Raw genomic sequence first — 14,976 nt, forward strand, 5'->3', positions numbered from 1 at the left:
CAAAACCCAATACACCATCTTAGTAATGGAGAAAAGAAAAATAGGAAAGTAAACTTACATATCAGACTCTCTTGACATTATTATGTCTTCTAATGGAATAGGCACTGACATACAGTGTTTATTTTCCTATATGGAAGATAAATTTTCAACTTGCTTATAGTTCAGGGATTTATAAAATCACATGGTAAGTGTTTAAAGATAGATACATGAAAGATTTAAAGAGTGGAATGGAAGAAAACATTTTATATTTAAGTGTATATGTAAAGAAGATGACGTATTTACAGTGATGGTGGAGATCTAACATTTTTACTGAGTTTTACTTTGTACAGAATTGCACTTTTAAACTTTGAATTACACTTTTTACACTGCAACCATGGTGTTCTTAGGCATCAGTCCAGCTATGCCAAAAGCTAAAATAGCAGAGGAGTTAGTTTCAAAGCTTTTTAATTTCCCTAAAACTCAGTTACAGTCCTCACTCTCCTAGATCCTTTAGAAGTGTCAGTAATGATCAGATTAATGTATCTTGCTTCTAATACTGAAAAGAACTAATGAGGCTTGTTAGAATACTTCCTCATTTCTTGGCATCTGTTGATTTGAAGCTTTCTCACACCAATCTGATACTGTCACATTTAGCAAAACTTTCTGGAAAGGTCACAAGAAACCACAAGAAAACAAGGAAGTACTATGCATTAATGATGTATTTCAGGGCTAAATTTTGGACTAGCATATTCCAGACTGTCTGTGTAGCCTTAACTCTTCTCCAGGGAGGGCTTGATAAGAACTGAGCAGTGAGAATGATCTCCTCTTATTCCAACTGAAATGATGGTATTGAGTAGTATCATCATTTCAATTGGAAGATGAATGTATTGTATGTGCAAATGAATGTACTGAGTAGTGCAACTTGTTAGGATAGTGTGACAGACTGTGACTTGTAATCAGGAGTAGTAAAAGCACTATGTGTCTGATGTGTTTGGCCTTTGCTTTATCTCTGATTAACAGGGCATAATTAGGGCACTACTAGCACCACAGTTTGAGTCTCAGTGTACAGCATAAGGAAAAATAACATTCCATGTGATCTGTCAGATAGAAGTACTTGTGCTTATTTTGTATTGACTTCAATAATATCCATGTTATTCATGTCCCTGGTAGGGACTAGGCAGAATGAACAGAGTTGCTCTTTTGGTAAAGGTCTCTAACCTGAGTTACAGCAGAACCAGGAGTCTTCTGTACTTGAAAGCAAAAGTGGCATGTGAAATCTTTGAACAATGAATGTGCTTGACTGCTAATTACATGTCCTTGTATTTCATCAGGTGACTTGATCTTCTCGGATAACAGCAGAAAAAGTGGATGGCATTGTAGATTAGTTATAAGTTAATTTCAATTTTGTCTTCTCCATACTTGTTGTGAACGGTCACTCATAAAATGGAGGCTTCAGGTAGTCCTCTTCCTTCCATGCCTGAAAGTAGTGATACCACTGATTTAGAAAACTTACTAAAACTTCTGAATGAGGAAAGAATGCAATGTGAATACTATAAAGTAAATTATCAAAATGCGAAGACAGAAAATCTAAGGTAATTTAAACAGGTTTCTTAATCTCAACTGTTAATATGTGGGAGGGATTTGTGCCTGCATGTGTTAGCTATTTATGTATTTAAGGACAGAGCATTGTTTATATTAGAGAATAAACAATTCAGAATACCTCAAGACATTGCAGATTATGTTTTTGCAATACTTGTTATGCTTGTAAATATGGGATACCTTTTCAGTATATTACAGAAGAGGATATTAATAGTTCAGTTCTAACTTGACGTTTGCTTCTGCATGTGAGTTTTTTGAGCTTTAATATCTAATTTTAGAGAGTAAATGTAAAATAAATTGTTTTTGTCTTGCAGATTACAGGAGGAATATACAAAATCACAACAACTGTTAGCCGAAAAGCAGACTGTACAAGAGAATATTCAGCAGCTTTTTTCTGAATATCAAGAGGTGTTGCTAGATAAAACACGAGAGCTGGAAAATCTGAAGATGCGGGTGAGATAATTTACTGTCAGGCCCTACTATGGTGTTAGGTCCTTTAATAGGGCATGTATATATTTCTGTTTATGTAACATGTATATACCTAGATTGAATATAGTTCAGGTGTCTGGAAAGCCACCCAACCCAAGTAATGTTTCTTCTTTAGGGTAACTGACTATGGATTGAAATTATTGTTTTCTAGTTTAACTGAATCTTCCAAATTCTCTTGTTATGTCCTGTGTTAATAGCAAGACATTTCGGTCTTTGTGCATGCTCCCCTGTTATGGGGAGAATCATCTCTATCTTAAAAAAGATTCCACCAAACCAAGAAACACAGGAACAAGTAAAAACCCCTGAATCTTTAAGGTAACTTGGGTGACACCTTCTATAACTGTTTTTTTTCCTTAAACTAATACACAAACATTTCTAAGAACATTTCCAATGTTCTTAGAAAACAAATTCATCATCTAAGAAAGGATCCCAGACTCTGACTGGAGGATACATGCCCTGCTACTATAACTAGAATTAATTTTCAGGGACTTTAGGGTACAAGTGGAAGGGAAGTAGAATAAATGGAATATGTCACAGGTTGTGGATGAGATTGGTTTTTTGGTAACACTTTTTCTTGGTAGATAGTTTGCTGTATTAGCCATACCCAAGAAAAGTTAACAAATCACTATGTAGCATGGAGCTTAAAGCAGGGAATCTTTCCTGATCTTAGTTTCATTTCAGTCTAATACGTAAGCTCCAACAGATACCTTGTATCTAATGTGTTTTACAAATAATTGGGTTGGTATTGCTCATTTTGATTCTTTCAGGTTGGTTCCCATACTGTTTATGTTTTCCCAAGCTCTAATTCTTTATCCCCCCACCCTTCCAGGACATAAATCTCTTGGTGATTCCTCTTGACATTTGCATTGCTTCTACCAGTAAATACTGATGTTTTAAATGCTTCTGTTATCTTCCCAGAATATTTGTAGTTTACTAATACATCTTTTTTTCTTCTGTAACTATTACTGAAAAGTCTTTAGAAAAACATAGAATATTAAGTAAGATTCCTAAAATCATATTTGAAATACTTTATTCCTGGCTATTTGTCCTATGACAGTGCAAATAAATTACTACGACTAGTTATTTATGATACTTTTCTGTCTTAAGGTGATAACTCCTCAAAAATTAGAACTGTTAAAAGCACAAATACAGGAGGAATTAGAATCTTCTATGGCAGAACTTCATCGGAAGCTAGAAAATGTAAGTAGTATGTATTGAAATTCTATTTCTTTTAGAGTAGTGATCACCAGTTTATAGCTGTTCCTCAAACCTTAGGAAATCAAAACTGAAAGGGGAGCAAAGTATAACATTCTTTTTCTGGTATTATTGCCCCAGGCAGTGACTGTTGAAACCCTGGAAGAGGGAGAGGGAGGGATTCAGTTCATCAAATATAACTTTTGAAATGACAGGAACACTGAATGGACATTTGAAGAATATAAAGCTGAAAACATCACTGATTGATATTTTTGTGTTTTTTCTGTCTAACCTAGGAAGTAGAAAAATACAGAAGAGAGTATAACAAACTTCACTAAGAACATGCTTTTCTGAAGTCAGAATTTGAACATCAACAGGAAGAATATTCATGTATTTTAGAAGAAAATACAATATGAAGCTGAGGTACATAGAAAGTTGCTGTAGCTTAAAATATATCTGATGACAAAGCTGCTTGAACACTGTGAAAATGTTGGTACTTGATGGCTTGTCAGTATGATGCCATTTCATAATGTTGTGTTTATTTCTGTTCTCTCAATTCTCAAAACACTTTTATGACTTAGCCTAAAGCTGTCTCTGTGGGTTTGTTCAGTGATGTGTCGCAATATCATTTGTGCTATTGTAAGTTAGAATAGACTTGCCTTCTGATAAATGACAGTCAGTAGCCTTGCTTAATGATTTTTTTAATTGCATTTATGATGGAATTTGAGACATCATGCTGATCTGAAATTAATAAATTATCTGGACAACTGATGGAACTGATGGAAGTTACTTGGGTAAATAGTAGCTTTCTACTTTTATCCCCTCCATTCTCTAGAGAATACTGTGAGATAAATTTTTACCACATCTGTCAGTTTCTGGTAGCAAATTTAATTCCCTGTTTTCTTACCTTCCTGGAGAGGCTTTAGTTAGTTACGAAGTAACTGTAAAGCCAGGCACTTTGGCCTTGTATGTGTGTCTGAATGCAGATTTATTTTCAGCTCTTTGTTGACATAAAGCTGTCCTGCATTTTTTAATGTACACTCCAAAATGACAAAGCCGTGGGCTTTGTATGGGTACAGAAGTTAGTATTGTCATAAGATATCTCAAGAAAAATACAATACAGGAAGAAAACTTTTAACTTCTACCATAGTTGTTCTTTAACAATCTCAGATTTAATTCAAAACAGGCTTTCCAGTTCACATTTATGAGGGATTTCATTTTGGTCCTTAATCCAAAAAAGTTTTAATTTACCATAAGAATAGGCTAAACCTCTAACATTATTTAAAACCACTTTATACAATGTGCCATACTTATGTCACAGGAGTAATAAATAGGAGAGGAACTTCTGCTAAACATTTTTTAGTCAATTGTCTACCAGAATATATGGATCATTTAAAGTCTTTACTTTTTGTATCAAGTGGTGTTTTCTGCTCACTTCCAGAAAGAAGTAGAGAAATGTAAAATGTTGAGTGGTGTTTCTTGAAGGGAAGAAAGTAGATACTAATTTCTATACTGACCTCCACCCCCTTCAGCACCCACTCAAAATTATTCCTGAGTACATTTGTCTTCCAGACATTGTGCCTTAAAAAAACCACCTTAAATCTTTGCAAGTTGCCCTGAAATGTTCACAACTTAGTATTTAAGGATCCAAATCCACCATGTAGTTACTTAATAAGCTAGTATGTCATTCTTAACCTTTTGCCACTGTATATGCTAGCAGGTTGTAATTACGTTTGTCATTGTGAATAGATGTTCATTGTAAGTGCTTTCCTCTAGATACTTAATTCTCATTGACCGTGTAATTACTGCGTACAAATGCCTAAACTATAGAAAGTTTCCATGCAAGCAGTAATTTTCTTTGATTTGATGTTCTTAAAACTCCTGCTTTTATTGGGGCCATTTTCTATGTATGTCACAGTTGTAGGGAAGTATTTGATTTGAAATGCATTTTAAAAAACTATAAAGACCTGGATTTTGAGAAAGTAGTGTGGCACCCCAGGAGGCCAGAGTGACTATAAGTAGTTACCAATTGAAATTAGTTGGGGGAGCAATTGATAATACGGTTTTGTGTATCATTGTTTTGTTTTACTCAGGGGGGTTATATTTAAGTTTGTGTAAGTTTGAGGGATCTGTAGTCAGAAGCGAAGTATGTGTAAACTGACATGCTAATGCTTGAGTTAGCGAGGCATCAGGGTCTTACGCAGTTTGGATCAGTGTCGTATGAAGACATTCCCAATGAGTAGTCGTTTCAGAAATACCCAGATATTCAGAGGCTGGCTTGCAGAGTGTATAGTATTTACTCAGAAACCCAGTTTTCAGAGGCAATCCTGCGCATCTGTGTATATATCACCAAGACTTTGTGAAACAGTAACTTTTCTACACTGCAGCTTGTAATAACTGGCTGGTTAAAGATGAAATACATGTCAATAGTTGGACAGCTTGCTTCCTGGAATGGATGTTCTGTTTGAGCACTTTAAGTTTTTCAATCAGAGAATATAGAAAATAGCATTTCAAGATGACTCAGTAATCAAGATGATTCAGTAGTCTTCAGTGTGTAACTTGAGGAGTTAATAAAAACCTGTAATAGTACTTACTATAATTTGGGGAATCAGATCATGTCAACAGCTTTAGTGTTACAGTCTCTATATCAACACCATTAAAATTTGTCTCGCCATTAAAAATTATCTACAAGACTGGGTATTCAGGATTGCCTTTAGGAAAACAGTAGATGAAAAAAAAATTAAGATATGTTTAAAATAAGATTCGTCCATGATTATCTGGGACATTTAGCAGATAATGTTAGCAAAGTATCACATGAAAAAATTGCAGTAAAGCTGTGAATATGTATATATATTTATTTTGGTTATTTGCCCCCCCCTAAATTCATAGGTAAAAGAACTTAAACATTCACATAAATTGGAAGTAACAAACATCAAAGTGGAGGCAGCAAGAACAAAGAGTGAAATAGAAAAAGAGAGAAATAAGATTCAAAGCAAAATGGATGGTAAAACATGCAATTATTTTCTAATTATTTCTTTTGTAACTTCTAGGTAGAATACTACAATTATTTTCCTCCAAACATTCCCCAACAATCTTCACCTTCTACTTCTGGTCTAGGTCATAGATCTGACAACTCATTTTGTATGTGAAATAATTGTATTGTTGCACTTTGTCTACTAGAGTAAGAGCAGTTACAGAACAGTTTTGCATTTATATAAATCAGTGAATCTGTGACACAATTTGAACATAATCTGTTTCAAATCATGCACTTCATCTGGTTATTTTTTCTATTATTGCCAAATTCTTGTCTTCGACACTTTGCTTGAAACTTTAACACATCATAGAATTTCAGTGGTTGTTTTGTTTTCTGATTCTGTGTCCATGGAATTGATAACAATTGGGTACAGCTGCCATGTGAAACAAAATACAATTTCTAGCTCATTCTTTGAAGAAAATAGACAATGTTCAAAGTTACTCAGTACATTTGAGTATGTAGGCAACTTGAAATAGCTTTCTAGAGTGAAAAGTCCAAAGCTATCTAGTACTAGTTATGTGTTGATTTAAATTACTACACAGCTTTTGGTGGTCTGTCCTCACAGATGTGCCATAACCCCAAAACAGTACCTTCATCTTCTTGGGATAGTTGTTTCTGCTTGCTTGCTTTAATACTAAGTTCTCTAGGAGCTACTAAAAGGTAGTGTTTTATCTATTGACAATGCATACACAGTATATTGTGAATTAAGAATATCAAACCCTATGAAATATGAAACTAAATACAGACATGATTTAAGTTGTCCTGAACTTGCTGTGGAATCCAGTTTGCATGACTGAATTAGCTATATAACCAGGAGTCATTGTTGCACATGTTGGTTTATTTGCCAGTGAACACAGGTGCCTTGGTCACCACCAGTTTTTAATTTGCATCTTATGTCCCAGCCTATAGATTCATCATTTTAGAATTGCCCCATTTGGTAATATGAGTGGATTAAAATGTGAGATTTGTTGTAACCAGGTTTCACTGGTAACCAATTACTGTTTCCCATAAACTTTTCCATAAAAGAAAAACTTTCTTGCTTGACCTTTTTGTAGCTATTGTGGAACACTTTTTTAATCTATCCAGACACAACTGCTTAACAGAAATTGCTTTAGAGTTTAAATCTATAATAATCATAGAATCATAGAAAAGTTAGGGTTGGAAAAGACCTTAAGATCATCAAGTTCCAACCCCCCTGCCATGGGCAGGGACACCTCACACTAAACCATGGCACCCAAGGCTCTGTCCAACCTGGCCTTGAACACTGCCAGGGATGGAGCATTACCTTCACAGTAAAGAACTTCTTCCTTATATCTAACCTAAACCTCCCCTGTTAAAGTTTGAACTCATTACCCCTTGTCCTATCACTACAGTCCCTAATGAAGAGTCCATACCCAGCATCCCTATAGGCCCCCTTCAGATAGTGGAAGGCTTTTATAAGATCTTCACGCATCCTTCTCTTCTTTCTTTCTCTTTCTTTCTCAGCCGATCTTCATACAGGAGGTGCTCCAGTCCCATGATCATCCTTGTGGCCCTCCTCTGGACTTGTTCCAACAGTTCCATGTCCTTTTTATGGTGAGGACACCAGAACTGTACACAATACTCCAAGTGTGTTAAAATAATAAACCCTCATAGGCAGAGATTCCAGTGCACTGATTACTCCTCAAAAGTTTTCGAAATGTTGCTGTTATACGAAGAAAGGCCACGTCCGTCTGTTTTCATTGGATTTTCCCCGTTCTTTCATTCTGTCATGTGAATTGTGATTTTTAGCTCCCTTTTATCAATTTATAAAACAATTTTAATACTGAACTTCATTAGGTTGATATTCATAATGACATTTTAACCTTTTTTGAATTGTATAATGCAGGATTGCTGTCAGACATGGAAATTCTTAAGGCAGCTGGTGAATATCATAAGGAGCTTTTAGTAGAAAAGGATCAGGAGCTAATTCGTAAAGTGAAAGCTTGCAAAAAAGGAATTTTCTGAAAAAATTGCAGTCTTACAGGTTGAAAAGTATGTTTGTTGATTTACTGCTCGCCTTCTAACAGAAGAGTGTTTTGTGTAACTTCTTAAAATGTTATTCTTGGCAACTAAACACTTAAGCATTAATCATGATACTTGTGTGCATGTTGAATGATGTCTCAGGTTAGAACTTGAGAACAAATTAGCTGATCTAGAGAAGATGAAACTGGGACAAGATACTTTGAGACAATCTGAAAAGGATCAGTATGAAGAGAAACTACGTGTGTTACAGATGACTTAAGAATCTAGCAGAAAGAAACTTCAGTGTTTGCGGTAGAATGGCTTTTCTAACTTTTAACATGAATTTCTTAAGTTTCCCCCCTTATTTCTTTGTAGGAGTCAATATAAAAGTTTGCTATTCATAGATACACAAATGTTAATTATGTTAAATTAAACAGCATTATATCTTGCATTGTGTAAAAAGGGGGCAGAATTAAAAAATGCTCTGTTAAAAAAAAAACCAATGAACCCCAAACAATTTTCATCCAAACCTTTAATGATTATAATTTCCTGAACATTTTTAAGACAACTTTGCAATATTCATGTTTGATAAAATTGGGTCCATGTAATGCTGGGGCTATGCTAGCAGCCAAGACTAAACCATTTATCTTTCCACAATGGCACCCTATCAGCAATTGGCAAATTGGGATCCTAATACGATACCTCTTTGAGTTTGTTGAGTTCTTGGTGAAGTCATTATACTACAGTGTTTTTATGATGGTCAATATGATAAAATGAGCAAAAGTGATACTTCAAAAAGCAAACAAAGAAATGTATTTCTTACTCCCATATGAATTCTAATAATCAAAATACATTTTAAATCGTTGCTTAGTTACATATTTAGCAGCCTTTCAAATTATGGAACACGTTCTATTGTCAGGCTGATTTGTCCTAACTTCTAACATCTATATTTTGATTAGGTAAAAATAAGGATGTCTTGTACAATTTTAGATTAAAAATACAACAGCAAGCTATTCAAATAGAGGAGTTGGAAGAAAAGAAACATGAAAGTGCTCATCTGAAACAAGTAAGGTTTCTACTACAACCACATTGTAGAGCTTGATAGAGAAAAAGAATCTTTTCTGCAGTCACCATGCCCCGCATGTGAAGATTAGATTGAATTTTTAAGGCCTTTTTTTTTTCTGAGGGACAAAACACATAGAACAGGTACTTAAAAGTGTTCAGAAATCAGTCATGCTTTCCTAGATCTTTATAAATGAATTACAGGTTTTTGCTTGATTTGTTTTGTGGGTACCAAGGATTTCAAAGCTCTATGTTGAATACAGTTATGGACTATTTAACTGGAGATTCTGTTTCCATGGAGACTTATAAATTGTTTCTAGGTTATGCTTTGCATTTACACTGCATCTCTCATCTGAGGTTCTTCAAGTGCTTAACAGATGTTTCATAAATGAATAAACTAGTGTAAAGAGGTATATTTCTATTGGAAAGTGAATTGATGGCAGTGTTGAAAATAAAACCTTTTTTAACTCCTGCTCACCCATGATGTCATTTAGTAGGTAAGAACGTAGCTGTGCATCAAAATATTCTGCAAGCTGTGTGCACTTGAAGTTCTAGGCAATATTTTTTTCCTCCACAAATCAGAAATTAGGGTATGAGTATCCATGTGGGGAGAGGCAAAGGAAAGGGAAACTACCCTTTCTGTGTGCTGATTGCAGAGGCTGGACTTTTCAGGCTCTATACTTGTTTTTGTGAACAGCCAAGGCTGGCTGTAACACATACAGATAGAAAAGTCTGCATAGCTCCAAAACACTGCTACTAAATGTGTGGTATCTAGTTCTGTCCAGTCCCGAGGCTTAATGTTGGATTTCTTAAGTTCTAGGGGCCACATCAATGACTGAAGACTGCTGCCTCCCTTTCTCATTTTAACTGCAAGAGAAAACCTTCTTTGTCTAGTAGTGATACACTGTAACGCTTTTGGAGAAGCTGTTGAGTAAGGCAATAAGGAACAAATAAGAAAGGCTTATGGAAAGCTAATGCAGTCATTTGGTGTCTGTGTTTTGATTTATCTCAGTTAGTTATTTGCATACCTTCTCAAATGGAAAAAGATATATTTTTTTTGTAGCAAATTTATGACATGCAACTCCAGAATACCTCACTTTCTCAATCAGAAAAGAATTCGCTGGAGTCTAATCAGAAGCTGCAGGAAACAATAGAGATATTGAAACAAGAATGTCGACATGCAAAGAATCAGGCCGAAAAAGCTCAACTAGAAGCAGAGTAATATTCTGTTTTCTTCCTTTTGGCTTTACTTTTCCTTTTGATACTGCTTGTGTTCCTTTCACATGGATTACTTAGCTGTGGACTGCGGATTTTTAATAAAGCCAAAAGTTAAAAATGAACAGGAAATAGCAGGCAATTGTAATAAATGGCTATACATTCTGATATGCAGTATGTGTAATAGTTTGGCTTGTGGTAACTTCAAAAATCATAGAATTATAGAATGGTTATGGTTGGAAAGGACCTTAAGATCATGAAGTTCCAACCCCCCTGCCATGGCATCCACTTCTGCAAGCCCCTGTGGGAGTAATAACAAAATAGAAGTGTGTTTCCATTTATGTCTATACAATTAATTATTGAATAGTGAAATATACTATTTGTATAAAATGAAATCCTATTTCTACTGAAATGAATGTCAAACTTACATTAGTTTAAGTGGATCTAGAGTTTCACACACAGTTCCTTTAAGAATGTTTAAGCATTAAGGGTGAATAAAGCATTTAAGCATTGTATTATGCTTTCGTAGGTTTCAGGAACCCAGTCTGTATGTGTGTGTATTTATATAGCCAAATACATGTCTAGCTTGTATTGGACTATTGTGTGGTGAGTTTTTTAAAAAGTTAGCATCCCAGTTAAATAGAAAACTTCCAAAGATATAATGGGGCGTTTTTTTATTTTATCTTTTTGCTGCAAATTGGTACTATAATTGCTTTGTTGTATTTAGCTTAAGTATTGCTTTTCAGTTTAACATTTGAAGAAATTACTGCATTGGGACTGCAGGCTGTGTTCAGTTGTCAGTAGGATGTTAAATACTTTGGACATTTACTTTAGGAAGATGTATTCCCATTTTGAGTGAGATTTTCACTGTTATTTGAGTGAGACTAACTATCATTTAGATATTTATGGGCTATAGACCAGCCAGGAGTAGGTTTTCCGAAGAAGGCAGTGGAAGGAGCTTGGCAGTCCTCAGAGATCCTTGTATAAGTAGGTAGATAAAGGAGATGCACCAAGGCTGATACTGCAGAAATTAAGCCGCTTTGCAGGCTACCTGTAAGTCCTCCAGGTCTGTCCTGCTGTTAGTCTGGGAGCCGTGAGACATTATTTCCATTCTTCTTCTGACTCTGTGGTGATAGGACTTCCTTCCTCAGCTCAGTAATTCTTACAAACTTGAACTCCAAGAGTTAAGTGGCACCAAAGCAACTCGGCTTAGAGAGGAAGTGAAATAAAGACCAAAAGATAAGAAAGCCTAAGATAAAGTTTCAGATGAATAAAATAATGCCAGATGGGCTGTAAGCAGGTAAAGCAGCTGCCTGATCGTGTCAGTCTCAGGCTTGGAAATGAAAATGTGAAATGAGAAAAAGGGCTGAAGGCAAACAGATTGATACAGCTCAGAGACTAGCTCAGTCAGGCACTTGTGAAGCATTTCAGGAACAGTGATAGCATTTAGAAAAACAAAATAACCCAACTTGTGGCATTTAACCGCTGTCTCCACTGAAATTCTTTTACTGGTAAGCAGTGCTTTTTGACAAAGCTCTTTGGCTCCTGGGTAGTAGATAGTTATTTACAGTCAACAGCAGGGTACAAACCACACTTGGTCTACTGAAGAAACTGTGACAGGTACCAGGTGGATCAGGATCCTAGCCCTAAGAATGGATGATGACTAATACTTTAGCTATGGGGAAGGGAAAGGCTGTCTGCTGAGAAATTGATGGAGATATATTCAGAGTCCCTGTAGGGAAACCACACTGGCCCAGGATTGGAGTAGTAAGGATTCACTGATACTAAACCTTGAACTGCATTTCTTAAAAACTGCTGCACAGAATCTCACCTTTTTTTTTCTTCTTTTTTTTTTTTATCGTATCGTTAAATATGCTGTTAGTTTACTTTGACCCACAATGCAGATAACCCAAACACAGCAGCAGAGAGAAACTCACTCATTTCCTATCCGCTGCTAGAGAACACAGCCTAATTTTAGTATGTTTTAACTATGCAAAGGCCTAACCACATAACATATGCTGCTAGTGGTGTGTTTTCAGCTGGAGTGTTGTCTAAGAGCCATATTGCTGTGAGCTTCCTGTTGTGTTGGTGTTTGTTCTGGTTGGGAGCACATACAGTCAAGCCTGTACTTCTGTTTCAAAGGCATAGTAATCTGCACAGGGCAGCAACACATTCTTTTACATCTTGCCACCCAAAGAGAGAAGGTAGTTGTCAGCTCTTCTGACAACTGATGTTTGGCGTAGGTGTCTGCTCTTATGTTCCAGTGGGATTGTTTTATCCAGATTCGGGAATTTTCTGCTGTCAGTTTGGCAGTATGCTGAACCAAAAAGCAGCCAACAGTTGCTTCTTGGAATTGCTTTTCAAAATTTGCCTCGTGGTTGGACAAAACCTAAGATGATGTTAATGCATGGGTTTGAATGTCAATAGTCACAATTAGATTGTGACCACCATCAAATTTAAATTAGATCCTTCAAGTATATAAAGGTAGGAAAAGATGCATCTGTCTTAAGAACTTTAAGCCATTAACCAAATGCACTGCTCTGTTTGTATAACCTCTTAATCTTTTAACTTGATTTTTTCAAAGGACTTTCGAATACAAATGAATGGAACAGCTGGAGGAGAAGCGCTTGATTACTAAGCGCATGACAGAAAAAGAAGAGAAATACAACCAAATGAAGAGCAAGCTGTATCGAACTGCTGTTCCTCAGAAAAAGGCAGGTTGACTCTTCTTTCATCAATGTTCTGGCTTATGAAAAGTTCAACTTTACTTTGGCCAGCTAACATTGTTTTAAGAGTTTATTTGCAGTCTATTGTATATAATAACAAATACATCAGGCTCTTCAAGATTAGCATAGAAATTGGTTGAAGTGATATGCAAAAGAATATTACCGCCAACAACTTTGTTATAATGCCATCAAGATGTTCTGACACTCTCTTTTGTGTGCGCGCGTGTGTAGGTTTATTTAAAAGGTGGACTCCTTGAATAGCAAGGATGATATTTTGACACTAGACAAATGATTTTCTACTTTTTCTTGATGGACTATGAAAATTGTATTTCTCCTAAGCTTGCTTTTTATGAAATAACTGGAAAGGAAAAACTGATTGTTTATAAAAGCTTAATTGACAATTTTATACATTGGACATAAACAGGTTATGGAATCTGCCAGTGGCTTTTAAGGTTGCAAACAATTGAGATCAACAAGAGGAAAAAAGGAAGAGGATACATTGTTTTCGTCATGTTTATACTTATTTGTATGTGGTCATTTAGAGAATGAATTTTGTAATTCTCAGATACAGTTAGTGCTTGTTAGTAGAGCTGGTCACTGACCAGTGAGTGACTGACAGCTATGGATCATTTCCCATCTCTTCTGTTTCCCATCACAGGATTCAGAACTTTCAAACAGCCCAGCACCCCTTCTTAAGGAAGGAAAATCCTAAAACCAGTCACAGCTTGAAACAGTGTACTTTGTAGATATAGTTTTTGCATGACCAGTATCAATGTATCGAGGCATTACTTAACTGTTTGAAATACCTGTTTGACAGAGAAAGACTCTCAATGATAATAAGCAAAGGAGGATGAGAGAGAAGCTAGAACTTTCAGAAGCCAAGATAGAAGAACTAGAAAAACAAAATCGGCTGCTAAAGAGGTAATAACCTTTGCTTTCCTTTGCTTGAAAAATTACATATGCTGAAGGGCTGAGTTATAAAGTATTTCTGAAGATACATGACACTTGGTTTGGTAACTGTAATACAGTCTAATGGCATTTTAAGCACTAGAATTCTTAGCATGGAGTCCATTATGATGGGTATCTGTGAGTTTGTAAGCCAACTGCAGGACTGTCTCCTCAAAAAGAAAGGAAAATGATCCAATAGATGCAGTTACAGGAATCCCTGCAAAAGAAGGGAGTGAAAAAGACTTCAGAACTGCAAGGGAAACAGACTTACTTAGTATTCTCTTTGAAAGACAAACTCCTGTTTTTTTTTCTCTTCATTGAACACCTACGGAGGGCTTGATTCAATAATTAATGTAATGTGGCTCCTGTGGCTCAGTACTGTGAATGCTATTAAAAGCTTAATTTATTCCATGTAAATTCTAATCTGTAATCTGCAGATAGCTGTAAAATATGTAGAGGGACTTTTAAATAGACATTTGGGTAGAAAAATATACAGTTTTCCACCTTCCAGTTCTAGTATGTAATTTTGCTTCATAGGATAGTGAAAAGCCAGAGTACTCGTGGAGAGGTGTGTTGCTGTGTTGGGCTAATAAAGATTTTGAGCACTAAGAAATCTCTTCTTCCCTATGAAGAATATGCACGCCTCCAGAAGAGACTAAAGGACTTGCAAGGTAGGCACAGTGAATTCCGGAGTATAATTCTGAATCCTAGCACACCGTCCCTCAATCCAGTTGGTCCAATGTTGTC

At 35.9% G+C, this 14,976-nt stretch overlaps 1 protein-coding gene across 1 annotated transcript; it reads left to right on the forward strand.

Annotated features, from left to right (window-relative positions):
* The first annotated feature begins 1,422 nt into the window (after positions 1 to 1,422).
* CEP83 (centrosomal protein 83) lies at positions 1,423 to 11,204 on the forward strand. The gene is given in 9 exon segments (XM_061351309.1): positions 1,423 to 1,571; positions 1,893 to 2,031; positions 3,175 to 3,267; positions 6,151 to 6,265; positions 8,163 to 8,260; positions 8,262 to 8,308; positions 8,441 to 8,590; positions 9,269 to 9,344; positions 10,404 to 11,204. Coding segments are annotated over 9 exon segments (1,026 nt in total). The 3' UTR covers positions 10,563 to 11,204.
* The last annotated feature ends 3,772 nt before the right edge of the window (positions 11,205 to 14,976 follow it).

The sequence above is a fragment of the Neopsephotus bourkii genome, unplaced genomic scaffold (genome assembly GCF_033783945.1).
Source record: "Neopsephotus bourkii isolate Nb327-2 ecotype Australia unplaced genomic scaffold, CSIRO-AGI_Nbou_v1 NB_567, whole genome shotgun sequence".
Lineage (NCBI taxonomy): Eukaryota > Metazoa > Chordata > Aves > Psittaciformes > Psittacidae > Neopsephotus > Neopsephotus bourkii.